General features: G+C 47.7%; 2 protein-coding genes across 5 annotated transcripts in view; one reads left to right on the forward strand and one right to left on the reverse strand.

The window, feature by feature from the left end:
- The window catches only part of LOC135823885 (FK506-binding protein 15-like), a 189,728-nt gene that overhangs the window by 60,381 nt on the left and 101,371 nt on the right, over positions 1 to 27,976 (forward strand). The window lies entirely within an intron of this gene.
- Positions 103 to 27,975, reverse strand: LOC135823898 (uncharacterized). Of its 4 annotated transcripts, XM_065336776.1 has the most exons (11): positions 27,573 to 27,975; positions 25,354 to 25,535; positions 24,904 to 25,026; positions 24,145 to 24,246; positions 23,038 to 23,151; positions 22,270 to 22,353; positions 11,319 to 11,640; positions 7,755 to 7,875; positions 7,240 to 7,331; positions 2,356 to 2,599; positions 103 to 732 (listed from the first exon to the last, which is right to left on the reverse strand). In XM_065336776.1, the coding sequence occupies exons 2-11, from the start codon at positions 25,531 to 25,533 to the stop codon at positions 708 to 710; spliced, it is 1,407 nt and encodes a 468-aa protein (XP_065192848.1). In that variant the 5' UTR covers positions 25,534 to 25,535; positions 27,573 to 27,975; the 3' UTR covers positions 103 to 707. The 4 variants fall into 4 exon arrangements, with proteins under 4 accessions (XP_065192848.1, XP_065192846.1, XP_065192845.1 ...); XM_065336774.1 differs by lacking the exon at positions 27,573 to 27,975 and having other exon boundaries at positions 7,755 to 7,872; positions 25,354 to 25,889; XM_065336773.1 differs by lacking the exon at positions 27,573 to 27,975 and having other exon boundaries at positions 25,354 to 25,887.

Genomic DNA, 27,976 nt, shown 5'->3' on the forward strand with positions numbered 1-27,976 from the left:
AGCCGATGACAGCAAAAAGAGTAAGGCAATGTCATATGTATTTATTGGCATAGGATAGAGAAATTCCCAGCCTATTTCAACGCATTCACCACTTTCTACTACTAAGTTCTGGTGAGATCTTCAGTCTTGAATTTGGATACAAAAATCAAGTCTGCAAAGATATAGGTTAGGCTTCTATGAAATCAATGTGGGTTGGCTCAACGCACAGAGACATGGTGATCTCAATATCGTTAGTCAAGTTTCAGTAAAGGCTCACGCAAGCGTGTCTTGAAATTTTAATATTCTTATTACATTAATGGCGGGAATGAGAGGAGCTTCAAAAACTTCCCTGATTGTCTGACATGGATTGAAAATTGATAGTTTATTATTTTCAAAATTTACTAACTGCAATTCAAAGTAAAATAGCATGTGAGTTTCTAGTGTACTTCAAGACATTAGAAACATCACTGCTATGTGTAAATTCATGATGAAGGAAAATGACACGAGCTGATCACAGCAACACATGCCAACTGGCAATGAAAACACACAGCGCCCATGATGCCTAGGACGAACGCTCCGGTCAAAAGACATCAGGCTCCACGACGCTGCCCGGAGGGCGGCCAGGCTGCTAATCCGATCCGGCCGAGGCACTGAGCGGCTGGGGGTCGGAGAGCAGACGCTTGCCCCCCCCCCCCCCTGCCATCTCTGGACAAGGCCTCATCTCCTGCTTATTGTTTCAAGTACTCGGCATTCCTGGCAAACAAACACGATACAGGTCAAACAGCGGCAGAGTGAACTTCTCATTGTCATGGTACAGTGCACAATGGATGAGCAAAGACCCGGACGAAAGACAGAGACGGAGCACAGCAACACACACACACGTTTCTAATAGAACTAGGCTAACTTTTCTTGTAGCTCAACAGTTCACTTGTTACTGTAAAATGGTAAAATGGCTAATTATAGCGTCAGTACCGTAGGTCCATGTCATGCTATGTTATCGCATGAGCTGATTGTTTAGTAACTGGTGGTGTTAGTGGACATTATAGCGTAACTTGTAGTTCCTTGGTCGTTTTATTTTTTATAAATTAATCCTTGGCTCTCCATCCAAGTCCAATTTAAGCGCAGGTGATATTTTAGTGATTTTAACGAAAGGAGTGTTTTCGCTAAAGTTTTGCCGCGTCAATTGAAATTTAGCAGGTACTACAGTACAGTAGTAGTCATCTTCTTTTTCTTAAAACTCTGAAACTCGGGTCACTAACATATTTCATTGTCCATTGGTCCTGATTCAGAGAATGCTAATTTCTTTACCCGTTAAAAACTATACGTTCTACAGTATTAGGCCAATTATCAGATGTTTTGATTGTCAAGTATTTAGCAACTTAGCTTGAACATAGCAAGATCTGTGGTTCAGTGAACAACAATCCCCCCACCACCCCAAACCCAAACCAACCCACCCTTCACCTGAAGGTGCAGAGACCACTGATACCCGTATACACCGTACCCTTTACATACAGGTGATCATTTTTACCATTAATGGATCTTTATACACAAGTGGTCTTAAGGCCGCCGCGGTCACACCCAAACAAGCCACTTTGGGCTTGTTATCGCTGGTGCTCAGCTGGCTTGTGTGCTCCCTGTCGAGCGGTCACAACAGACATCGAGTGCAAAGCTTGAATGGCTTGTTTTTTTTGCCTGCCAAATTTTGATATCTCGAAACGCACCAACGTTCTCAAGCACACAGGTGGTCTTTATAGTTTATACATGAAGGTAATCTTTACACACTGTTGTGAATTCCAGCAGAAATCCAAAAGAGCTCGATACCGGGAAGGTAGAGCCGTGACACACTAGTCAGAACAACAGATGGCTTGATCAGTCACAACTTAAAGTTTCATGCCATCTCAGGCACTCATCAGGTGATCTTTATAAATACATGAAGGTGGTCATTATACATAGGTGGTCTTTATTCGAAGGGGGTCTTTATTCGAAGGGGGTCTTTATTTGAAGGGGGCCTTTATTCGAAGGGGGTCTTTATTCGAAGGGGGTCTTTATTCGAAGGGGGTCTTTATTCGAAGGGGGTCTTTATTCGAAGGGGGTCTTTATTCGAAGGGGGTCTTTATTCGAAGGGGGTCTTTATTCGAAGGGGGTCTTAATTTAAAACACAGGTGATATTTTATACATAGGTGTTATTTATACACAGGTGTGCTGAAACCATGGTAACATGATCTGATGCCTGAACCTTCTTCCACTGCAAATCACTAAACTATCCCCGCCACTCCCCCCCCCCCCCCCCCCCACAACACACACACACGCATGCACACACACACACACACACGCACGCACACACACACACACACACACACTCAGCCTGCAACTCACTTGATTGCCGTGAAAAGACGGCGCCGACTATGCTTGGCATTATCAGCCAGCAGGTTAAACAGCTCTTGGACGGTTGTGCTCGGACGTTTCATCAGATACAGCAAGATACAGAAGAGGTTGTTCTCTCCTTTGCCTAGGCCTCCGATGTTACCTTTCTTCATTTCGTGAAACGACTTTAGCACGTTGCGGTAGTAGTTTGTGTATTCTGGAGCCACTAGCTGCACAGCCGCCTTACCGCAGTTTGCTACAACATCACCAGAAGAAAGGGCAGAAAAGAACAATGACACTGTTTTTGATCTGCTGACTTTTCGCACTTCTAGCCTGATGTTTATCTCCCTCACTTCTTTGCCCATAGAATTGCTGTCTTAGTTATTTTGCTTTACTCCATGTAAGAGACCATGAAGAGAAGGGAACGAAAACGTTCGTTTCTAAAATGTCCTAGTGTTCATTTGGACGGTGTGGATTGTGTGCATGCATGTGCTACACTGAAGAACAACCAGCTTCATTTAAGAACAATGAGCTTCATTTAACACGAAAGCGTGGTAGCGACCTCGGCGATAATCGTAAAAGAAAGTTAGTTGCTCCCACACTGAAACAGTCAACCGTGAGTCAGTCAAGGGTCAAGTCAGGTCGACGGGAATAGCGCTGCAGTGTGGGAGCAACCAACTTCTATACAGCTTCATTTAACGTAAACATAATTAACCCTTTACCGGCAAGTGTATTTTGTATATGAAATCCATAAGATTGAGAAGGATGCCAATAACTCACAACGAGGCCACATGTTGTATGTGCAAGTTATGTTTTCTTGGAAGTCTGGTACTGGTACTGGTACTGGTACTGGTACTGATACTGGTACTGGTACTGGTACTGGTACTGATACTGGTACTGGTACTGGTACTGATACTGATACTGGTACTGGTACTGATACTGATACTGATACTGGTACTGGTACTGATACTGATACTGGTACTGATACTGGTACTGATACTGGTACTGGTACTGATACTGGTACTGATACTGATACTGGTACTGGTACTGATACTGATACTGATACTGGTACTGATACTGATACTGGTACTGGTACTGATACTGGTACTGATACTGGTACTGGTACTGATACTGGTACTGATACTGATACTGGTACTGATACTGGTACTGGTACTGATACTGGTACTGATACTGGTACTGGTACTGATACTGGTACTGGTACTGGTACTGATACTGATACTGGTACTGGTACTGATACTGATACTGATACTGGTACTGGTACTGATACTGATACTGGTACTGATACTGGTACTGATACTGGTACTGGTACTGATACTGGTACTGATACTGATACTGGTACTGGTACTGATACTGATACTGATACTGGTACTGATACTGATACTGGTACTGGTACTGGTACTGATACTGGTACTGGTACTGGTACTGGTACTGATACTGGTACTGGTACTGGTACTGGTACTGGTACTGGTACTGGTACTGGTACTGGTACTGATACTGATACTGGTACTGATACTGATACTGGTACTGATACTGATACTGGTACTGGTACTGGTACTGGTACTGATACTGATACTGGTGATGGTACTGGTACTGGTACTGGGCTCATGCTTCCTGTCATACCAGCTATGGTTTTAGTATGCCTGTCGAATGCGTCGTTTACGACTCATTCAAGTGCGGTGCTGCCGGTAAAAAGGGTTAAAAGATTGCGGAGGTGTGCTTATCCGTTCCCCAGTCATGAACCACAGAGGTAGAACACCAGTGCACACAACAAGTTGACAACAACCTGCATCAAGCAGTGGAGTCGACTTGGTTACGTATAACCATTGCAGCTGATGCTGCACTTGATGGGTTGCCAAGGCAAGTCGTGGCAATAAAACCAAAAAATGTACTCGGGAGTCAGTACCACTCCCTCATTGATTTGTTTCCGTCTTCTCTTTGTGCCTTGTTCATGATTGTATTTTCCTCTTCTTCCTTTTCTTATACCACCACCTTCATCATTTTGCGAGAACTGTGGCAATACGCCCAGTGAGAAGGCAGATTTTGCCTGTGCTTCTGGTGAAGTAAAATAAAGCTAAACAAACGAACAAACAAACCACTCTTAGGGGACATGACTTCAATAGGAACACTGGTTAAAAACCAGTGGCGGGTTTAGGGGGGGGGGGGGGGGGGGGGGCGCCCCCCCCCCCCTAAAAGTTTCGACCTAGGTTTCGAAAAATAGAAGACAGGGCGCAGGGCTAGCTAGACTAGGCTGGGGGTGCGCGCGGCCTGAAACGATCAGATGGACCGTCCAAAATCGGTTGCACGCTACGGACGTCGGTGCTCGAGCTGGTGTTGATTGTCCACACCACATGCACAGTCTACAGAGTACAGTACGGATCGGCTATGGCGTTGGTGTTTGATTTTCGTGAAAATATCACTATAGGCGATATATTACTATAGGCGATATGCATACTTAGGTATGCCTGACAAATGCGTGTATGGTGTCATTCGAATCAGTGCAGCGAGCAGAAGCGTGCTGTGCATGTGACTGTGCAATACGCGCCGGGCAGAGCTACTTCCTGCGGAAGCAAATACTTCGTGACTTTTTGACATGAGTTTTCAAGGAATGTGTTCTTTTGGAAGAGAAACACTTCAACACATTCAATCGACATATCAACAATATCTACCGGATCGATTAGTGGGAGTAGAGTCTCAGTCTGGGTCGCCCTCGCTCGACTCATCACCGCTGAAACCGTTCCAAGTGGCAGGTCGATCGACGCGTGATGTCGTATGTCACGGAGAAGCTTCTCCGCGTCCCTGATCGTCTTTGCTGTTACCTGAATGCCTTCTCCAACATCTCGGCGGAGACCACGGTAGCGCTTCAGCGCTGGTACTCATTACTGCCTCCAATCTCGCTCGAGGATGCCCCGAAACAACAAGCACAGCCAACGCCAAACATTTCGAATTTTCTCCGAGGGATATCATAGTCGTACCAGCGCTTCCTGGCTGCCGCGATCAGATCTCGCCATGTACGATGTATACTTTTTTAGGATCATCACTATAGCCGATGAAAAATGTATGCAGTAAGATCATTTTGACACAGAAATCGTATCATTATAGCCGATATATTACTATAGCCGATTATTACTATAGCCGATCCGATATGTATAGAAAGGGGTGGTTTACGAAAATGAATTTGAGAATACGATCACTATAGGAGGTATATTACTATAGCCGACAACCCTATAGCCGATCCGCACTGTACAGTGAGCATGCACGGCCGGCTACAGAAACACGCTGCACGGTCGGTGACCTGAGTGTGTACACTGTACTGTTGTACAGTGTGATCCCTGCTGGGACGCGCTTGATGCGTCTTCAACGTACAAACATCGAAGAAAAGTCTTCCAGTCAACCAAAACACGATTCGAATGCCGATAGCTCAGGCGATCATCCTCGTTCGAATCGTGTTTTGGTTGACTCGAAGACTTTTCTTCGATGTCTCAGCGACATCCCAAAAGGCCAAGCTCTAGCCAGCAGAGGCTGGATGGATTTTTTGCAAAGCGTTCCTGGGGCGGCGCAACTCCTGCTGCCACTCCAACAGGAAACAGTGGTAGTGATGAAGTGGCCCAGGGGGTGACAGGGGGTCGGATTTCAGTTTCCAGCACTGTAGTACCACTGCCTATGTAAAGGATGCTTTGAGCGGTGAGAAATTGTTGGACTCGCATAAATTGCAGTTGATTCGCTCATATAACGGCAAATTAAATTATTTGAACTGTACAAGGCCAGGGTCGGTCGGTCGGGTTTATTTTTTATTTTATTTTTTATTTTGGTAACGGCCATGTGCATACATGATTGTGCAGTTGTACATATCGAATAGCTTCTGTCCATCAAGTCAGTCGATCAAATCTGACTGTGGACGATCCAGCGCAGCCATTGTCCCATCAGATCCAGGTCCCCTCCAGGACCAGATCTTGGCCTCGCTGGCAAACGAGTCTGACGAGCAGCTCTCACCTTGAAAACTTCTGTCAATGAGCGACGCGGTGGTGGAGCTGATGCTGTTTCAGGACCGATTGCGGATCGGAGATAGAAGACAAGATCGTCACCAAGCGCTGCATCCTGTCATTTGGCTGCTTCTGAGGTCGATGTCTGGACTGCTATTATTAGGGTCGTGTGTGTACCATGTTGTACATAGTCTAGTCATGTACATGATAGTACATTTGCATGCACTATAAAAAAATTGCGGTCGGGTGAAGAAAAGACGGTCAGTCGGGTGACCCGAAACAACGAATTAATTCTGGGTGGCCCAATGTACAATGTTGCTGCGTAAATACTGCTCGTGGTGTGTGAGATTTACGGCTCCTTGACATCGGTTTTCTAAATGGCTGACCTGGGACAGTAGCATGATGTCATCTACCCCCACCCCATCCCGGCCGCACCCCCCCCCCCCCCAGCCAAATCCTGGACACGCCACTGAAAACCAATGTACAAGGACATCACCTCCTCATCAAAGTCTACACATACACGTGCATACAGTGACAAGAGGGTATTGCAAAACAATTCAAGCAGCTCAGGGGAACTCACTGGCTCTGAAAATATTTTCACCTGGTTGAACCGCACCATTAGTATATTCGGACGTCACCGAGAATGTTCAAATACAAAGGAAATTTAGGCCACCAGCCTCACGCTCATTTTCTCTGAAAATCGCCCGCAATCGAATGGCTCCTACACTCCGAGAGAATAAGGTTGATTGACCCTAGAACTACTTCAAACTACGTTTACTCATAATTCGCTACATACACACGGCTAAAACTCTGCCGTGTCCTTGCTGGAGAAAATATATTCACCACCCGGCATTATTGAAATACACATGAATCACGGTGTCCAAAAGCAACCAACCTCTCTCGTCGCCTTCCTCCTCTCCACCGATGAACGGTTCAATCGAGCTAACAAACGCATGCCAGTCGGCAATCTGATCAAGTGTCTTTCCACTGCAGGGTAGAGTGGCATACAGAACAAAAAAGCACAAAACAAAACGAAAAAACTAGAAACAGGTCCACGTTCTATGTAGGGTCCAAACAGAAGAGCCTCCCTCGGTGGACAGGAGAGCCTCCCCCCCCCCCCCCCCAGTGGACAATAGTGTGCCTACCCCCCCCCCCCAGTGGACAGTGCCTGCCCCCCCCCCCCCCCACGTGGAGAGTGCCTGCCCCCCCCCCCCCCCCCGTGGACAGTAGAGCCTGGAAATGCGATGCAGCATTATGTCATCAAACAGATCCCCTGGCTAAATATGCAGGCAGCGTATTGTCAGTGTTTCCATTACCCTGAACGCTTCGTTAATGAAAGCGGCTGATTGGTCAGCTCCAAGGCAACGTATTTGACCTCTTTATAAACCTGCGAGGAAAGCCTTCACTAACCCAATGGCACCAAGTGACATGAATTCAGAGTCCTGAACACCGCTTCCATCAGCGCTGTGATGACCGCTTCCTGGAGCACCGTGACCACCGCTTCTACTGTCCACACTGGCACAGGCTTCTGCTGCAAGGAAACAGACGGCATGCCATTGGAGTTGTGGCACTGGGTTTTAGAGTCCAGGGGCGTCACACACGGTACCACCAGTACCACCATGCTTGTACCACTTTTCGCCCCGGATGCTGCGCCCAATTCATCCAAAAAACAAGCAATAAAAGAGCACTAAAATGTGCCCTGTTCACCCAATAATCATTATTTTCCAGTGTTGCAAAGAATAGCAAAATCACAAACGAATATTCTAACAAATATGCACAGTACGAGCGAATATTCTACTATTCTACCCATACAGACGAGCCCATTTCAGCACACTATGCTTCCTTGTTTATTTGAGCCAGCGCGTGCTAAGACATGACCACAGCTTTTGTGGAAAAAGTCGAGAAAATCGCAATTTGAATTCCGCGACAACAAAATACGAAGTGGAGTGCGACGCGAGTTGCTGTTCTTGTTCTCTTCGGTAGACTGGACTGTTCTGGATGCAACTCTCTGTTGCAAGTACATGAAAGTTTATTCGTTTGAGTTTGGATTCCATGTTGCACTGAGTCTCCTAAAACGGATCGTCAACGATGTATCGAAGGAAGAGCCTAATGTACTTCGGAGCGGAAGAAGACGACATCCTCGCATTCCATGCGCAGGATGAACTATTTTGTGGACTTGCGTCGGAAACAGAAGTCTCAAGTCTCTCAAAACTCTCCCACACGGAGCTAGCTTGACGATCCGACATCACGAATTTCTACTGACTCGAAACTAAGCAAAGCGGACTGATACGATTCAAAACTAACCGGGAACTGCTACAAACTACGAAGAAGAACATAAGTATTTCTTGCGAAGGTACAAGCTACAAACGGCGCGTAAGTCAAACTGGGCAGCAGCAGCTGCAAGCGAAAATATGTTGACGATGTCGTTTGTTGCTCAATTGCAGTGATTGTTGCACATTCTACGATGCAAGAATGCAGTGAGCGTGCTGCGATGAGCGAATTAAGACTTTGCACGGAAAGTTGTACACGAAGTGTAGCATTTCGAATATTCGACTTCTGACTCGCATGTTCGAATATTCTGTGCAATCGAAGATATTCAATTTTTCGAATATTCGCTGCAACACTGCTATTTTCCTCTCGGACTTTTTTGATGCCATTCAACGAAAAGTGTAGTGGATAGTCGCTACTGGAGGGTTCATAAAGGCACATTTGTCTGTTGTGAAGTCGGGGGTTTGCCCCGTACATTGAATTTTGCATGGCAAGACAATTTCGGAAAATGCTAAAATGGGTTACAGGGTAACTGGTTCCCATGCCCTACTATTTTGACCTGGCTAGAACCCTGCCATCATATCTTCTTGCTAATGGTACTACTTGGGGACATACAGCTCTATTGCTTCCAACTGGACATTTTCTTCGTTAGTTGCTGCTCATCATGAGCAAGTTGCTGCTAGCGGCCTAGCATTGCTTGCCAGCTCTTCGAGCTCTTGCATTAAAAAATAAATAAATTTCACGGTTCGTGTGAGCCGAGTTTCCCGCATCCGCCGTGGGAACACCACCACCCTCTAGGATCAAAGGCGCAGATGCAGCGCCTGAACGGTGCTCTTGCATTACGAGACCAGTTACTCAAAGTAACACATTGTCTCCAAAGCCAGTCGTTGTTGCCCTGACTGAGTGTGAATATGTGAGGGATTGGATGCTAAATAGTATTCCAACCAGTGATGCACACTAACCCAGTTTTCAAGAACGAATACTATATCAAATATCAAATCTTTCAACGAACGAATATTCTATTATTCGTTGAAATTTTTTGACGGCCCAGAAACTTCCGCATTGCGTCTGCGCTTTTCGCCTGGGACACCTTCGCATCCGTGGTAGCTACAGCCGTCGAGCAAGTAACATGCCTTTGGGGAAGATTTTCCCACTCTGAGATCGTAGCCGAGCCATTGAACTCGAGCTTCGTCTCGCAGAGTTTGCAGGGGCGTCACCCGTGATGGGCACGGGGGCACGTGCACCCCCCTAAAAATTCGACCTTGTTTTTTGCGAACTCCTGGTTATGAAAAGTGTAGTGCTGGTAGAATCTAGCTGATTCTGACCTGATCTACTCACCTCCCACCGCTTTAGGAGCTGCATCTGCGCCGTAATCTTTGAAGGGTGGTGGCGTTCCTACGGATGCGGAAAGCCCGGCTAGCTTCCAGCCGAGTCTCACGCGAACCGTGAAATTTTTTAAATAATAATTACTACGCGCGTATACTCTACGCGTGCACGTGTGCGCAGCGCTGCATCCTTTGTATTATATGTATATGTAGAATCTACACGCGCGGCGGCATGCTGGGTGTTTGTTTGAAACAGAAGAAATAAATAATTCAGTGTGGTCGCAAGTAAGTTAGTCAGGTCACCACACTTGAAGAGTCTTTGGAGCTGTTTCCTCTCAAAATGTCGTCTTCTCGAAAAAGGAAAGCGTCTGGCCAGCTCACTATCAGCGAACGTTTTCGTGTTTTCCTGTGCAAAAATTTTCCTGTTCAAAATTCCTGTGCACCCCCCTGTGAAGGGGTCCGGTGACGCCCCTGGTTTGCATTCAACTTTTGCGCCTCCATCAACTTTCTCGGAGTGCTCCTAAACGGAGCTGCTACGACCAGCTGTTAAGTAAAAAAGATCAAGGAACTACAAGTTATAGGCTATTCATACTACGTTACCATGGTTACAATACATGTCACGTTTAGGAATAAGACGTACTGGTAGACGTCGTTTTCATGCAGGTGCATTCACACAGGCACGCACACGCTACTCGTACAGCTGTGTGTATAGCTTCTTTTGGACAAACACTGCTGGGAACGACAGAACGAAACTCGGTACAGGGGTCTGGATACGTCGTCTACGTTTTCGTATCAGGAGGACGATTGTCTCGCCACGTTTCATGTTGTCATGGCTGTCCGAACGAAAACGTCACGTTTTGGGCGTAGTGTGAATGGCCCATTACACTATGTCCACTTACACCACCAGTTACTAAGTAAATCAGCTCATGCACGTGACTGTCAAGAGCTCTCAGTTCCTGGTGTTGGAAAGCGCGCGGGAAACGGCACATGCTCCATGCATAACATAACACGATGTACTACTAATACATGCATCATGAATGTCTGGAGTGGTCAAGGAATACCACAGCGCGTAAGTAGACGTGAACACTACACCCTTCAAAAGAGTAATGCGGGCGTTATGCGTTATGTGAGCGTTTATTTAAAGTGGACTGATCACAGGATGTTAAAGCCATGACGGCAAGGGCATCTAGCTGCCTAATTCACACCACATCTTAGACATGTGTTTTCCATCTGATGCAGGGCCGCAGCAACCAGTTTGGTCGGTCCGGTCACAACCGAAACCACATCATATTTTCTGTTCCTTTCCGGTCAAGTATCCCATTCGGCCGGACCAGCTGAAATCCCGGGTGTTACACCCTGTGATATGAACCGTATGGCTTACCTGTCGAAACATGATGAATGTCCAGTGGTTCCAGTTTAGCTAAAATCTCTTTGACACGTGTGTAAGTCTCTGACTCTCTTATGCAACTGAGAAACCTGTGGAACGAATCTGCATCTCCACCTCTCAGCTCATCCAGGAGTCTTTCGTTGTGATCGTTCGGGTCACGAATCGAAGCCAAGCTTCTCTTGAATCGAGGCGTGATGATTTCGTAAGCGTCACAGCGCGTCCGTAGTCCAAAAGGATCGAGGGTTTCTATTAAGGTCGGAAGCATGCGCCTGAACTCCGACATCTTCCACGGATTCTTCATCTTGCGGTTAGCGAACTGCAGACATACACCATGATGGAAGCAGAGAGTGAGAAATAAGAAGTCAAACGACATGTCCCTTTTGCCCGTAACCAGGAACTTTCAGGCGATATGAACAGGTCAAAGTTGCAAGTCGCATATCTGACATTCAGTCAGCCGGCGAGGCTGTTATGCAACAGCGCTTTGACAGCTCATGCACTGTACTTTTTTGTTTGTTGTAGCACTATTATATAGTGCTACAACAAACAAGCGTGAACAGGGAGCATTATGAACGTTGCCTGGATACGAATGTTAAATACAACTCCGGCTACGTATGTTTTGATCTATTGGCACGAAGCATGAAAATCTAGTTGAAAAAGAATAATTATTGTTCTGCCTTCTTTGTTTACCAGTGAATAAGAATGATGACTGCCCCGGGAACGTAATAGATTTTGAGGATCAAGAAATACAGGTAGAATTGTGCTTTGCCGTCATTTTGATGTGTAAACACAAGTTGGCTCTGCAGCTTCAGTTACTAAGTTCGTATCCAGAACATTCATTTTTCCAACAGCTTCCGATCCCGAGGAACACCCAACAGTAAAGATTATCTTATTTTCGATATTCTTCGCAATAGCCCACGCATCAGGTACCATAGAAATAAAACGAAACACGTTTTTCTATTCCTCTTTTACTGGACAAATGAAATTGGATGATAAATATGGTGGTAAAGACACACCTGGCAATTGGAATCAGTAAAAAATGAATAAACCATAAACTCGCGGGATACAAACGCAAGTCCAGCTACTAGAATTTTTTAAACGTGCAATATACTAGGAGTGCCACTTTGCATTTGAGCCGTGCAATGAATACGTCTGCAACCATTCGCATCCACTGCATGGGATAATTTAACTTCCCTTTTAAGTAAGGCAGGCAGGCATAGTGGGATGGTCTAAGACCATGATTGAGAAACAGAGGGTACCAGGTTCAAGTCCTGCTTGGAAGCGGAAGGATTTTTTCCAGCCGTGCTGCGACCCACAGTTAATTGGGAACTCGTGGCCTGGCACGAGGGAAACATGGATGCAGTGAATGGGATTTCGGTCTTTGACCACTTTGTGGTGGGTCTGATCTACTCACCTCCCACCGCTTAGGAGCTGCATCTGCGCCTTGATCCAAGAGGGTGGTGGCGTTCCTGCGGATGCGGAAAACTGGGCCTTTGGCCGAGTCTCACGCGAACCGTGAAATTTTTTTTTTTTTTTTTTTTTTTAAGTACTCGTAATTCCCCCAAAAGATGTCGGTATGGCGTATACTACCATGGTGAAATGAACCGTGATATACAGGAGAGATTTTTGCTTTTCGTGACAAACATCTTCCTAAGGGTGCGTGACAAATATGACAGGACAAAGACGAACCCAGAGGCGGCAAGGTGAACAAGGAACCCATGGCACTGAGAGTTCGAGGATTTTCTGGTTTTCGACCTTGCAGTATTATTGGAGCATACCAGGGGATTTCCTTTTGGCACAGGGAATGCGTAATGGCCATCAAAAGATGTGCCTGCGTCTCAGCTTTCCAGTGCACTTAGAATCGTGAAAATCGGTTGGGTTTGAGCAAGAAGTTGAAAAAGAATGCTAGATTGAGTTGTTGTGGCGTTTCCAAGGCATGATAGGAGAGTTTGGAAAGGACATGGAAGTGGCCCTGATGTGCCTATCGAGCTGAGAGTTGTCAGGATGGATTTGTTTGAAATTGTGACATGCATTATACAGTATGACAGGATATACAGGCAGGAGCTGTATAGGCTGAATTTTAATGGGGCCGAAAAGGATTTTGGCCTGCGGATGCTGAAATTTAAAACGTGCTGATAATTTGTAGACTTACAGTATCCAGTGTCCAGTATCACAGTAGTAGATATCAAACTCAACTCACTTACTAAAGCCACAAGTCGCCAAGATACTCAAGACAAGATGCAAACTGGAATAATTCACTGCAGCTGGTTGTCGTCGCAGTGATTTCCAAGTGTCCATTGTACACAGCACGTTCAGCATAGTGCTTGCATTTAGCTCCAACTCTGGCAACAGAGCGACAGGCGAAGCCCTATCCATTTATCAACTGGGCCGTGCGGATACGACTTTGAGTTTGGCATGGGAGTGGCTACACATTTTCCCCTGTTACTAGTGCAGCAGTTTTGCCACGCCCACCATCATCATCATCCTAACCCCAGTTGTCGTTCAGGACCGTACGGGTTCGTCGTATCAGTGTTGAAAGAGCAGCGGTTGTCACTGCTGGGCGGACGAGATGGCCCATCCGCTATGCGGGCCATACCGCGTGGGAATCATTGTAATGTCACGGTTCGCGAGTTGCGCAAACGTTGCGCTTGGCAATTTGGCCAGAGCAGTTCGTTAGAAATCGTGGCCACCGTTATCAGAAATCTCGGTGGCAGTTCCGAATTCACCCCGCGTCTCCAGAGCAGACTTGATAGCGTAGCTGATCATCCGGAAGACCATTTATCAGTCGGGATGATACTTGTCCATCGGATCACTGTTGGCAGAGCAGCTGTTGCTACCGCCGAGGGGACGAGACGCCCCAGCTGCTGCGCGGGCGTGCGGTGAGGAACATTCGACATACCACGTAACCAACGGAAAGCAGTTTTCAATGCCTCTGAATTCTGACTACCCACTACAAGGTGCTTTGGTGCACCCTGCCCCGCAGGTTCTGACACCACTGTCGCCTGTGGGTGACATCGAATAGCGGCAGCAAATTGCTTTCTGTTGATATGGTTGGTCATTACTCACTACCTACCCTTGCCCCGCCGGGGGCAAGTCATGGTTGCCGGGTGCACGCACGCATTCATGCCGACGTATCTGTGCCTGCCATGCTATTCTTTCTGTCCGGAATATGTTGAACAAAAAATGCCTGCCTGCTCCTTTTGAGGCCCGATCAGTGCATTACGGCTTGTGCTTCCATTTGCTCCGCAGTCACTACCGGCCTCTGCACTCGCTGGTCGACGCTTTGTTCGGGAGTCTAGTTTTGTTTGCATTCAGCATGTCATTAACTATTCATTCGCGTGGTGGCCGCCCGCGTCAACTCTATGGTTTGCTGGCCGAGAGTGAGATCGCACCTGAATATGGTGATAAGACGCTGTACATCTTGACGCTATGCACATAACATTGCCTCGCCAGGACTGCAGTATGCTGGCTGATAGCGTGGGCAATCCACCCTGTCCTGGATTGACCATCAGTCTACTACCGTCGCCTCGTTCAGTGTTACCTGGGCCCTTCTCTTTTTGGGGAAACTTGGCCAACAAACGCAATGTGCTCAAAGGCTCGCTGACAATGTTGTGCAAGTTTGCACCAACAACCGCCACGCGTCCCACCAAGATAATTCGGGCAGGAGGAAAGTGCTCTATGGCTTGGATCCCCAGCTTGCACGTGCATACACACCAGATGTGATCTGGAGGCGCATTATGCATGGCTCAGCGCCGGGCAGGCTAGTAGCCAATAGAATGAGCTAACCTGGAACTGATGGCCAACGTTTGCGCTTTCCCAGGCCAGTATCAGTGCTAGTGATTGGTATGTGGGCCCACGCCAGCATCTTAGAGCAGTGTGAGTGCGTAGTCCGCAGGTATGGCAGTGGTGAGGATATGGACGTGTGCTGCGTGCTGTACATATGTGGATGTGCATGTGGCAGGCGCGTATGCTATCGTGTGAAGTGATGGATGGGGTGCAGAAGTGCAGGTGGTGAGAGTTTGTGGCTACTGCTAGAGTGGCTAAGGCGAAAGCAGCCATCAGGGCGGGGCAAGATGGCCTGTTCGCTGGTACGGTATGTGCTTTTATAGGCCGACAAGCTGTATGCGGTGTTGGCGACGATCGGGCCAGTAAGTGGGCTCACACGAGCAGCTTGTGGTGGTCTACGGGCATCTATTCTCTGTCACATGAATGCGAGGCGGTCGAGAGAACGCTGGTGCGTGCTTATGAACGTGTGTGCGTGGTGGTGTGTGTGTGTATGAGCGTTCTTTGCGAGCTTGTATGAGGTTATATGCCTGTGTAGGAAGAGAATATACGGATGTGTAAGAGGCGAGAGAGTTCTCGTGGATACTCTGAAAGCCACAGTTTATACTGCTTTGCTAGCCGGTACCGTGTACCCTAGTCAGAGCAATTGATGAGGTAGCGGCGGCATCATATGATTATGCATAGGTATAATGCTGAGGGTACAAATACACCTTCCGTAGTGGGGGTGCCATGCCTTCTAGGTTTATCACCTTTTTGGGTGCAAGCGGGCATCATATCGTATGTGTGTGGTGTGACGCCTAATGCCAGGCAGTTGTGTGAGTTCTTGGCCTCGGTGGTCGTTCGTTTGCCCTCAATGGGCAGTATAATTTCGGCCCTAGGGGCAGTATGCTTTTCCCTTGGCGGGCAGGTTGTCGGCCTCGGTGGCTATTCATTTGCTCAATAGGCAGTATGATTTAGCCCTCGGTGGGCAGTATATAATCGGCCCATGGTGGGCAGCATGCTTTGGCCCTCGGTGGGTACTACGCTTTATCCCTTGGCGGGAAGTTTGCTTTAGCCCTCGGTGGGCAGGCTATTGGCCTCGATGGCCGTTGTGCACCCTCGGTTGGGCGGTATGCTTTAGGCTTCGGTAGGCAGGTTGCTGGCCTCGGCGGCCGTTCACACGCCCTCGATTGGGCTTTACGCATATTCTTGAACCCTCGGTCGGGCTATAATCATGCGCCCTCGGTCGGGCTATAATCATGCGCCCTCGGTGGGGCTATAATCATGCGCCCTCGGTGGGGCTATAATCATGCACCCTCGGTTGGGCTATAATCATGCGCCCTCAGTCGGTCTATAATCATGCGCCCTCGGTGGGTCTATAATCATGCGCCCTCGGTGGGTCTATAGCCATGCGCCCTCGGTCGGGCTATAATCATGCGCCCTCGGTCGGGCAATAATCATGCGCCCTCGGTCGGGCTATAATCATGCGCCTTCGGTCGGGCTATAGTCATGCGCCCTCGGTCGGGCTATAGTAATGCGCCCTCGGTCGGGCTATAGTCATGCGCCCTCGGTCGGGCTATAGTAATGCGCCCTCGGTCGGGCTATAGTCATGCGCCCTCGGTCGGGTCATGCGCCCTCGGTCGGGCTATAGTCATGCGCCCTCGGTCGGGCTATAATCATGCGCCCTCGGTCGGACTATAGTCATGCGCCCTCGGTCGGGTTATAGTCATGCGCCCTCGGTCGGGCTATAGTCATGCGCCCTCGGTCGGGCTATAGTCATGCGCCCTCGGTCGGGCTATAGTCATGCGCCCTCGGTCGGGCTATAGTCATGCGCCCTCGGTCGGGCTATAATCATGCGCCCTCGGTCGGGCTATAATCATGCGCCCTCGGTCGGGCTATAATCATGCGCCCTCGGTCGGGCTATAATCATGCGCCCTCGGTCGGGCTATAATCATGCGCCCTCGGTCAAGCTATAATCATGCGCCCTGGGTCGGGCTATAATCATGCGCCCTGGGTCGGGCTATAATCATGCGCCCTGGGTCGGGCTATAATCATGCGCCCTTGGTCGGGCTATAATCATGCAGCGGGCAGGTTGCTGGCCACGTCGGCCATTTGTACGCCCTCTGGTCTAACATCAAATACTATTTCATTTAAAATCTTTAATCAAATTGAAGTCATGGCAACCCCCAAACCTATGTGTTGATTGCTTGTGAGTGCGTGCGTGATTACGTCGTTGTACGCACAGACGGGGCGTGGGAGTGTCTGCAAGTATGTTTGTGCACATGAATGTGTGTGTGTGTGTGTGTGTGTGTGTGTGTGTGTGTGTGTGTGTGTGTGTGTGTGTGTGTGTGTGCGTATGCAGAGGTATGCCCGCAGACCTGGGTGTGTACCCGTGGGCTTGGGTTTTTAATTTTTAAATTCCCGTTTGAAAAAATATCCCACACACTACATTTGCAGCGTGCACTTTCAACACCAGCACTTTTGCTCGTGTGCAAAGTATAATCGTGAACACAAGGACCCCGGCCAAGTTCAAAAATCAGTTGCAAGCGTGTGTCCAAGTTTATCGTATGCGAGTAAAATCAATATCCTTGGAAATGTACGATAAATTTGAGTTTGGACGTCGTGTGAATGGCCTACTTGATCCGCCAAGTTAAAATTGGCACTTATCTTCACTCTTGTCGCAAAACAAAAATACAAATATTTGAAGCATGCCACGATCAGAAAACGCTATGTACATGATACTTTACATGTCAGAAAGCAACTCAGCCGAAAATCCTAGCAAGTTACACGTCCTCCTCGCCACTATCGTCGCTGGAGGATGAGCTCAAAACATTCAATCCAGACATATGCTGAACGTTTCATAGCTTGTTCCACTTCACGCTCAAAGCCAGTCACCTGTCGTGCCTGTCTACTTGCCGCTCAGAAGCTAAGTGAGAGTACCCGTGTGGTGGCCGTATGTGTTATCCCCGTTCGTCTCAATAATGCCTTTGTTTGACACAAAAAGGCAACAGCACATCACTGTCAGTTTTTCATATCGCCTCTTGCACTTGTCGTACTTACTGATCAGCACCCACGCAAGCTGCTGGTGCTTGTAGTGCAGTGATAGCTTCTGCTTAATGTAGCACCTGTGCCTACTGCACCTAACGTCTTGCACCAGTGTCGCACTGACTCTAGAGCAGGCGTAGCTCTTTTCTGTGAGATCCCTGCAAGTCGTTTGCACGAGAGTTTCCTTCAGGAGTTGGTGTTTATTTTGATCAGCTCCTTTTCCAGGTCGTCTGTGAGCTTCAGAGTGTGTCCGCCGGATTGGTCTCGTATTCTGGAGATGTCGATATGATCTGTAGTTTCTTCGTCGGTGATTTGCTGGTGATAACTCTTCACTAGACGCTGTACAGTGCGAGTACTCAAATTCAAGCTAGCGATGCGCTTTTTCAGCTTTTCTATACCTCCCCGCGGAAAACCATCCTTGCTACCAGACAGCTGGAAGCAGGCAGAAACTATATTCGCCATCGCTTTGAAGTGTGAACATCCTGACCTGTTTTACGGACTGGAGCGGAGATTGCAGCCTTTTATTGCGGTGACGGAAGTGTTCGTCGGTGGCAGCTCCAGTCAAAAAATTCAAACGAACCGATCACAACTTCTGTGGTGGTTTGTGCTGCCATGTTGTCGGATGCAATGGTCTGTGGTTATGTTCGGATGGTGAATCGGTGGTTCCATGCGGTGTGACACAGGCAGAACACCGAAAAATTTAGTGCGAAGATAAGCGCCAATTGTGATTTGCGGACCAAGTATTAGCAAACATCACTTGTCTAGTGAGAAAGTGCCTTGCCTTCGTACACTGTATATTCACCATCATACTTTATTCCAACAGGAGTGCATAAAACATTTGGAAATTTGAGAAAAGTCACAAAAAGAGGCGCAGTTTACTGTGCATTCTCCGTATCCTTGTTGAAATCGCACGCACTGGAATAATAAAATAAAAACACTCGTTGTGGTCATGACGAGTAGACCCCTCCGAACTCATCAAACACCAGTGTGCTTCGTGTGGTCAGGATGGGATTCTAACACAGTTTCCTCATTCGTCTTGCAGTTTCACGGCTTGCAAATGGTCCCAATTATCAAATGCACTTGGCATCTGGTTGATCAAATGCAGTGGTACCCTACAAAGCCGGCCGGCACCAAATTTAGCGCTTGGTGCACAGAATAGGATATAGTTTAGGTCAATGGCTGCATTCATCCCCCCCCCCCATATATCCACAACCATGATGCAGTGGCGTGTCCAGGATTTGGCTGAGGAGGATCGCGGTCGGGGGAGATGACATGGTGCACATGACTGTAATGATCTATGTCACGCACCTAGCTATCCAAAATTACAAAATGATTACATGCCAGGTATTTCTTCCAGACCTACACTATACAGATTAAAGTATCTCATGCTCAGTTACTACAGTGCGTATCGGTTATAGCGTGGTCGTGTAAAAGAATATACTGCTTACAAGAATGAACTCTCATATTTTCATAATCAAAACATGGGTTTCAAGTGAACATATATTCTTACTTAAAATTGCCGCTTCCCAGAACAATTTTTCGAATTTATTTTGTCTACTCGAAGGGCAAAGAAATCAGCTAGAAATTGAGGCAGAGCATTGTCGACGGATCAAGCTTTAGTTTGTGGCCTCCCGATTTGCTGCACTTGCAGCTAAGGTCGACGTCTTCATCAGAGTTTGGGGCAGGCCCTTCAGCACTCAACAATGTGCTGAACAAGACGCGCGTTCAAATTCAGGTAAAGAAACTTCGTTTTCAAGCGATCCATGCCTCCAGGTGGCAGGCGATGAAGGCAAGCTAGCATTTTTCAAGTGCACTACAACGACCATCCAGCGGGATAGGGTAAGTAGTTCCGCAACTTCTTTCCCTGGCAATGGCTTCACTAATTTTGTTGGTGTTTTCAGACCTGCTACCTTTGTAGCAACATGCGCCACAAGTAGCGCATTTTAGGAATTTGAGAAAACTCTTTGTTCTTGCCATCGTCAACTTCAGCATTTCGTATCCAGGAGAGATACCAGGATTCTTATACCCGAGCTTGCAGTCTTGATTAAGAGCCACGCGAACGATATGGGACGGCACGAACTGCAGAAAAACGATATGCGCTCTGGGGCGGAAGAGTGCGGAGCGCGATGAATTTGCTTGGTGCGGAAGAGAGCTCCAACGAAGTCCGAGACCACCACGGCTTCAGTAACAAGTAGACATTGCGCAGGAAGGGTGGCACCAATGCTCGAACACAGAAAACAGCGATTCCGATAGTCTGACTAGTATGTATGATGACCATCCTGTACTGGCACCTCCGCGTCGGGCGGAATGTCAGCCCGCTCCGAACTGGACTGGCAACCACTTGATCACTCCCACTGTTTCCTGTTGGAACAGGAATTGCGCAGTCGCAAGAACGCTTTGCAAAATCCATCAAGGCTCTGTTGGCCAGAGCTTGTCTTCTTTGGTCCATGGATGTCGCTGAGACTTCGCAGAAAAGTCTTCAAGTCAACCAATTCGCGATTCGAATCTGGAGGGGATCATCCTCAAAACATCGTTGTACAACGTTGCGAAAAGAGGCGCTTGACGATCACAAGCTTTGTTTTTGTCCCACTTGGGCAGCGCTGCGTTCAGCACATCACTGCACGCCTTTCTCAAGACGCATCGAGCGCGTCCTGGAATCTGTACAAAAGTATAGAGCTCGTACAGAGTCGATCATTTCTTTCACAGTGCAATCAATGCCGCTCACACACCGACGGTCCGTGCAACCAGTTTTGGACGCTGCTTCCCACCGCCTAGAGTCTACCGCCTGTGCACATGGTGCATGTAGCAGCCTGGTGTTTTTTCAAACCCAGGTCGAAATTTGTTGAGGGTGGGTGGGAGTGTGCCCCCCCCCCCCCCCCCGTAAACCCGCCAATGCCATGTGATAGGGACCATTAGCAAGTCGTGAAACTGCAACGCGAAGGGGAGCTGGGTTAGAGTCCCGTCCTGAGCACGCAAAACATACTTGTGTTTGACAAGTTCGGAGGGGTCTACTCGTCATGACCGCAACAAGTGGGTTTTAGTCAAGTACGTGCGAATTCAACCATGATACGGAGAATAGCACCGTAAATCGCGCCTCTTTTGGTCTTTGCGATTTTCTTCAAATTTCGAAAATGTCTCACCCATTCTTGTTGGAATAAATACGATGGCGAAACGTACCAAACAACCAGTAGGACCATTGATTTTGCCATAACCGTTACTAACATGACACAGAACAGGATCGAGGGTAACCACAGTGCCAACATTTATGCTTGTTCAAGACAAACTTCAGCTTGCTCGCTCATTTATGTTTTGGCATGGACCTCGTGAACACAACCCTTTGCTGCACCCATCCATCGGCGATGTGGCTGTCATGGGGTTTCTTTCACTTTCATTCGGGTAAAAGTCAGTCAGGCTGAGAATTGTTCTCAAGGAAAAGTTCGCAAAAAATAATAGCCAGTAAAAATATCAGAAAACTGTTTGAAACTGGAAAGCAGCCGACTCGCGTAGACAGGTTGTGAACGCGAGAAGCTAATCCTCAATCACGCCGTGTTTCACGTGCGTTACGATGAACTCGTTACCCCCATTGACGTTTCACGGCTTGCTAATGGTCCCTAATAGTTCACCCAGCCCCCCCCCCCCCCCCCCCGTTCAATCTCAGGCTGGCTATGACCATGGAGGCAATATCGTTATTTCGTACTCGGGCCCCTCCCCCCCCCCCCCCTCCCCCCACTCTGAAACGAACGCAGCTTGCTATGCTGGACGACGATAATCGCATGCATGTACAAGTACAATGTACAGTGTCGGTCGAGTTGTGATTTTGGCTCGAACCCCTACCCCCCCCCCCCAACCTTTTTGGTGAAAGGCTGAGCGCGCGTTTGGGCGCGCATGAACCGCAAGGGTACCGCGTCCACGCGCCAGTTGTGAACACAGCTTTACACTCTCTCGTGTTTATGTACTCTTGATCTCATGGACAGCTGTACAAATGTAGGACATGGTGGTGGGAGGTGCACCTCACGTGACTCACGTGACACCTAGTCACTGCATAGTTCAACCAATCAAATGTACGACACGCTGTAATGTTTACTGTAGACACACAGTACATCTAAATTCAGTCACTCACAGTCAAGTCTACTGTACATACCTTCGCACTCTCGTGATCCACCAGCAACTGCACACATCCCTCATTTTTGTATTGCCTGGCTAGGTCCAACGCTGTTTTCCCATCCTGAGTAACTCAGCAACACATCACAGGAACAACATAAAATCAATTTTTGAGAAAATTCGTTCCAATTTTACAAAAACGAAAACATAACGAAGGCCAAGGACATAATCTACAACGAGACGAAATCAATCTCTCCACAAGACGACTTACATGTACAGAACAAGTCTCTCCTTCCTCAGCAACATGCTACTCCATGCATCCACAGTAAAAACTCCAGTTCATGCCTCGACAAATTTGAATTTGTTTTACAGATTTCTACTCGAACGAAAATATCCACGACGAGAGGAAGGCGTCCACAGCCCCTGCTCCACGTCAGGAACAACAGCATGTCTCCTGCGTACTCGTTAGAATAACAACAACCCTTCACTCCTCACTCGTTCCAACAAACACCATCAAACAGTCTACTCCTTCAGACACTGATTTCGAAATTCTTCAAAAATTGAACCACAGAGACCACGTGGCGATACTGTACGCATGATGTCATCGAGTACGGTACTGTACAACTGGTACACATTTCTGACAAGAGGAGAGGAGAGGAGAGTTGTGGTAGTCATGAGCGAGAGAGAGAGAGCAAGGGGCAGAGAGAGAGAGAGAGAGAGGGGCAGAGAGAGAGAGAGAGAGGCAGGACAGGTGAGAAGGACGAGTAGAAACTGTTCACTTCACAACAACACACAATCAAATACTTACCTTGTCACGCAGTGTGGTATCCAAGGTGACACCGTTACTGTCATGTGACAGCATCACCTTGACAACGTTGATCCTCTTGCAGCAGACTGCATAGTGAAGTGGAGTCAATCGCCACTGTAGAGAAAGAGAGAATGTGATGAGTATTGCTATACAACCATTACACTAACTACTACAACCACACACCGACACAGACCTGGACAACTAGAACAAACGCATCAACACACACATACACATACACACTACTACTACTACTACTATTGACAGCTGCCAGAAATGGCCACGCCGCTCCCCAAAGGGAGGTACTGTCAGAGAGGTTAGGGGAGAGGTAGGCAGTGCTTCAAATGGCGCTCCAGGTCCTGTCGCCTCCGAAACTGGCGTTGACTACAGACTTGGCAATGATGTTCAAAGTGCTGGCGATCAGTCACTGTAGGGCGCTTCGGGCGGGGTCCACAGCGATGGCGCTTGAGGCCAGCAGTAGACTTGAAAGCACGCTGGCAGGCAGTACACACCGGGACCTCGGCAACAGGAGGAGCATCAAAAGGCGGTCGGTCGTCACAGTTGTCACTCCCTAGGCACTTATGCACTGCAAGCCCACCCCTGCTCCGGAGCCATCTACTGCAGGCAGGACACTGCACCGACCCAGGCTGCTGTGATACGGGGAGCTGTCGGACTGCTGTGCACTTGTGCCGGGCCATGTCGGCGCGCCGACGAAACAGGCGGCCGCAAACGTGGCACATAATCGTCTTCGGGGCAGGCTCCTTCACCCCCGCTGCTGCCGACACTATGTCACGCCACTCTCCGCGATCGTTGGCTGATTGGAACCAACGATCGCGGCATACACACACACACACACACACACACACGTGCGCTCGCACACACGCACATACGCACGAGCGCACATGCACATACACACGCACATGCACACACACTTGCACATACATGTACACGCATGCAGATGTACATACACACGTGAACATACAAACAGAAGCACACACATGCAGAAGCAATGAACAGATTGTCTTAGAGACACACAGATAGACATGTAGGAACATACAAACTGAGAATTCAGTTGAGACAACCAGACTCTAAACTATCACTAGTTCTTACCGAGCTGCTCTGCGCATTGACATCAGCTCCACGTCCGATGAGAATATTTGCTAGTCGATCATTTCCACACTCTGCACAGTAGTGCAGTAGTGTCATGTTGAACTGTACACACACACACACACACACACACACACACACACACGCACACATGCACGCACACGCACACACAACACACACACATTCCCGCACACACACACACACACACACACACACACACACACACACACACACACAAATACACACACAGGCACATGCGCGCACGCACGTACACACACACACGCACATACGCACACACACACAGGCACAAGCGCGCACGCACGCACACACACACATACATATACACACACACAAACATGCACACACACACACATGCACGCACACAAACACAGGCACATGCGCGCATGCACACACACACACACACATACACACTCGCACACACATGCACTCACTCACACACACGCATGCGCACGCACACACACACACGTGACAAACACACACACATGACAGACACACAGTAAGTTGTACATCCCAATTACGCGAAGTCTTGGGGCATGTGGACAGACGGATGCATTTTTACAGTGCAGGGATACAGAAACACAGGAGCGAAGCGTCAGACAGACAGACAGACAAAGAGACAGGCAGACAGACAGACAGACAGACAGACAACAGACACACACACACACAGACAGACATACAGAACAACCATGACAAACCTGAACAGTACTGAGTCTTGTAACAATCAAGAACACAACAACTTACGTAAGCTTCGTCTTGCTTATCCATCTCTACACTATGTACACTAAATATGTAGTGTACAATAGTGTAGAGGATTTCATCACGAAGATGCTGACCCTCCAAGCAGATCACAAAAAGGAGCATTGTCTGTGTGATATACAAAACAGAAAAAAACGATTTGACAATTACAAAAACGACAGCAACAATACTCTCAGTACAATGCCATCAGAGTTAGGAAACCTACTGATTGACCTCAGGGGTCAGCGATCCAAACCAGACAAATTGCCATAACTTTATTCCAGCTTGAGAGAAGCTTGCAGCAATTGCACATCTTGTAAAGGTATGTCACATCAACGATTCCCACTGGTCAACAATCACTTGACAATGGTACAGACAAGAAGACCAGGTGTCACAGAAAACTCCCCCCCCCCCCCCCCCCTACACACACACACTGTACAGCAACACTCTACTTACTCCCATTGAGTAGCAGTGTGTCCATGAGCGTGGGTATGATGATGGTGATTTCCATGTCACTTTACGTGATGTGGAGGACAATTGCGGCTGCTCAGGAGGCACAGCAGCCTGAAGACTTTCCAGTGTGGCACCCCGTCGCCGTACCTCCTGAGAAAAGCCTTCTACTTCTTGACTGGACATGTCTGTACAGGAACAATGCGTACGCAACACAGACAGACAGACAGACAGACACAGATGGACAGACAGACAGACAGACAGACAGACAGACAGACAGACAGACAGACAGACAGACAGACAGACAGACAGACAGACAGACAGACAGACAGACAGACAGACAGACAGACAGACAGACAGACAGACAGACAGACAGACTGCCACACACATGCACACACACGACACAGATAGACAGACACAGATGGACACACAGACACACAGACGCAGATGGACAGACAGATACAAACTGACAGACTGCCACACACATGCACACACACGACACAGATAATCACACATGCACACACAAACACACACACAGACGCAGATGGACAGACAGATACAAACAGACGGACAGACACACATACAGATGGACAGACAAGGGGACAGAAAATAAGAGGTAAGAGAGACAACAAGTACTCCCATACTATGACATACACAATGATCCAAACAAGATTGATCTCACATGTCAATACTTGTATCTACACTGATGCGTACGCACACACACATACACACTCATCATGACGTCATACTCAACACCATATTTAGAGTGGAATAACCTTTGACTCCACGTCCACGGACATGCAGCTACGTCAGTCAATGACTGTGTCAGTAGCTGAAAAAGGTGAAGACGATCAATGAACGACATCGCGGGGACATCTTCACAACACACTGCAACACAATGCAATTAATTATTTACCTGTCTCAGCAAAACCACAGAAACCACCGACAAATGTTACACCTCATTACTACAACTGCCTACGACAACTATCAACGAAAGAATACTGCTCTCCACCTCAAACAACTCCAACTCTCGTACCGTTGACAACCAAGAAGAATACGACAGTTTGAAGAAAGGTCTCCACACAAAATGAATGGAACAACTTCAACTTCAACTTGACAAGCACGAACAGTTACAACAGCAGACACTTGATATTTGAACAATCTTCATGTCGATCGCAACTAGAATTATCTATAAATCCTTTTACTCGTCAAGTCTACCTTCGTTACAAAGAACTGAAATGTACTTCGTCTACAAAACGTCAATCAGTAGGTCCCTGAATGGCCGTCCCGTTGCGACACGGGACAAGGGCAAAGGTGGGGACCAACGAGACGACAGTACTAACGAAAATATGGGGAAAAAAAACGAAGAGAAAGAGATGGAGTGCCACCATTTGTAACTTACATTCCTTGTTGGAGAAACGTTGATGACAGTGAAAACGATCTACATTTCTCTTCTTTCTCACTAAGTGTAGGAAACATGATGAACTTCTCTGGTCTATTGAGAGTTCTGAAAATGGTCTATTCAGCTTCTAACTTGCCATACGGATAAAGTCACCGTTGAACTTCTCATAGACGAACATGACTACAAGTAGTGAGTCTAAAGGGAAGAGCTGAATTGAAGAAAGTCATCCTTGCCGTTTTGTTGAACTTTGTCTTCAAGTAGCAGTGAAGAGAAAAGAAGAAACTAATGAATTACTTGACGTGGAAGTCCGGAGGGCCTAGGGACTACGCCTGCAAGAAGGTATTCAGCTGCTTGACGGAATGGTGCAGCAAAGGAGTAACTCACTGTTTGAACTTTGGACTTTGATCTACAGGTCATGAACCGCTACTGAACGATCCTTGGCACAGTTGCTAACTAGACCGATAACTTATAAGATGTAGCACTCAGTGCGAGAACAGGGTCAGGGAGTGAATCGAATGATACAGTCGCTAACGTGAGCAAATACACCAACCAGGTCAGTCAGTGCAGTAGATCTACATGGCGGATTTCTACCGAGCAAGTGCGTGCACACCCGCTAGCTCTCAACCGTGTCACTCAGCCTGATGACCTAGCTCTGGAGTAGGCATAGACTATGCCTACTCCAGAGCTAGGTCATCAGGCTGAGTGACACGGTTGAGAGCTAGCGGGTGTGCACGCACTTGCTCACAGTGTGCTATATCAGTGATACTAATGCTGTAGGGGGATTTCAAATAGACCTATAGCACATGATTGTATTTTTACTTACTGAGTGAGTTGTCCGTTCCTTTTAAGATCTTCTTCAAACGTTGGCTGAGTGGGCTGACTGGAATAGGTAGGTCGTTGAGAGAAGGAGAGCGTTATGCTGAACTTGGTATTCACTGAGAGAGTATTATGCTGAACTTGTTACTCACTGGGAGAGCGTTATGCTTTTAAACGTGTTACTCACTGAGAGAGCGTTGCAGCCACTACAGACTGATTAGTAGTTGAGAGAAAGAGTAACAATGACTGAAAAGGATAATGCACGACTAACAAAGGCAGGTCAGAGGGACTGTTCAACAACACTAGAAGACGTTTGAAACAAAAGAGAAAGGAAGGCAGACGAAAACGGACAACTGGACTGTGTCGTGAGAAATGGAAGACTGAGCTGTGCTGACCATATAGCGATGTGAT

Source organism: Sycon ciliatum, chromosome 8 (assembly GCF_964019385.1).
Source record: "Sycon ciliatum chromosome 8, ocSycCili1.1, whole genome shotgun sequence".
NCBI lineage: Eukaryota > Metazoa > Porifera > Calcarea > Leucosolenida > Sycettidae > Sycon > Sycon ciliatum.

What these genes read in the sequence shown, in the direction of transcription:
- LOC135823898 (XM_065336773.1), bottom strand. Translation starts at nt 25,863, where the DNA reads ATGTGTGATTATCTGTGTCGTGTGTGTGCATGTGTGTGGCAGTCTGTC. An exon ending in ATGTCACTTGGTGCCATTGG is followed by an intron (nt 7,332 to 7,754) that starts GTTAGTGAAGGC and finishes TCTACCCTGCAG; the next exon opens with TGGAAAGACACTTGATCAGA. An exon ending in CGTCTTTTCACGGCAATCAA is followed by an intron (nt 733 to 2,355) that starts GTGAGTTGCAGG and finishes TTTGTTTGCCAG; the next exon opens with GAATGCCGAGTACTTGAAAC.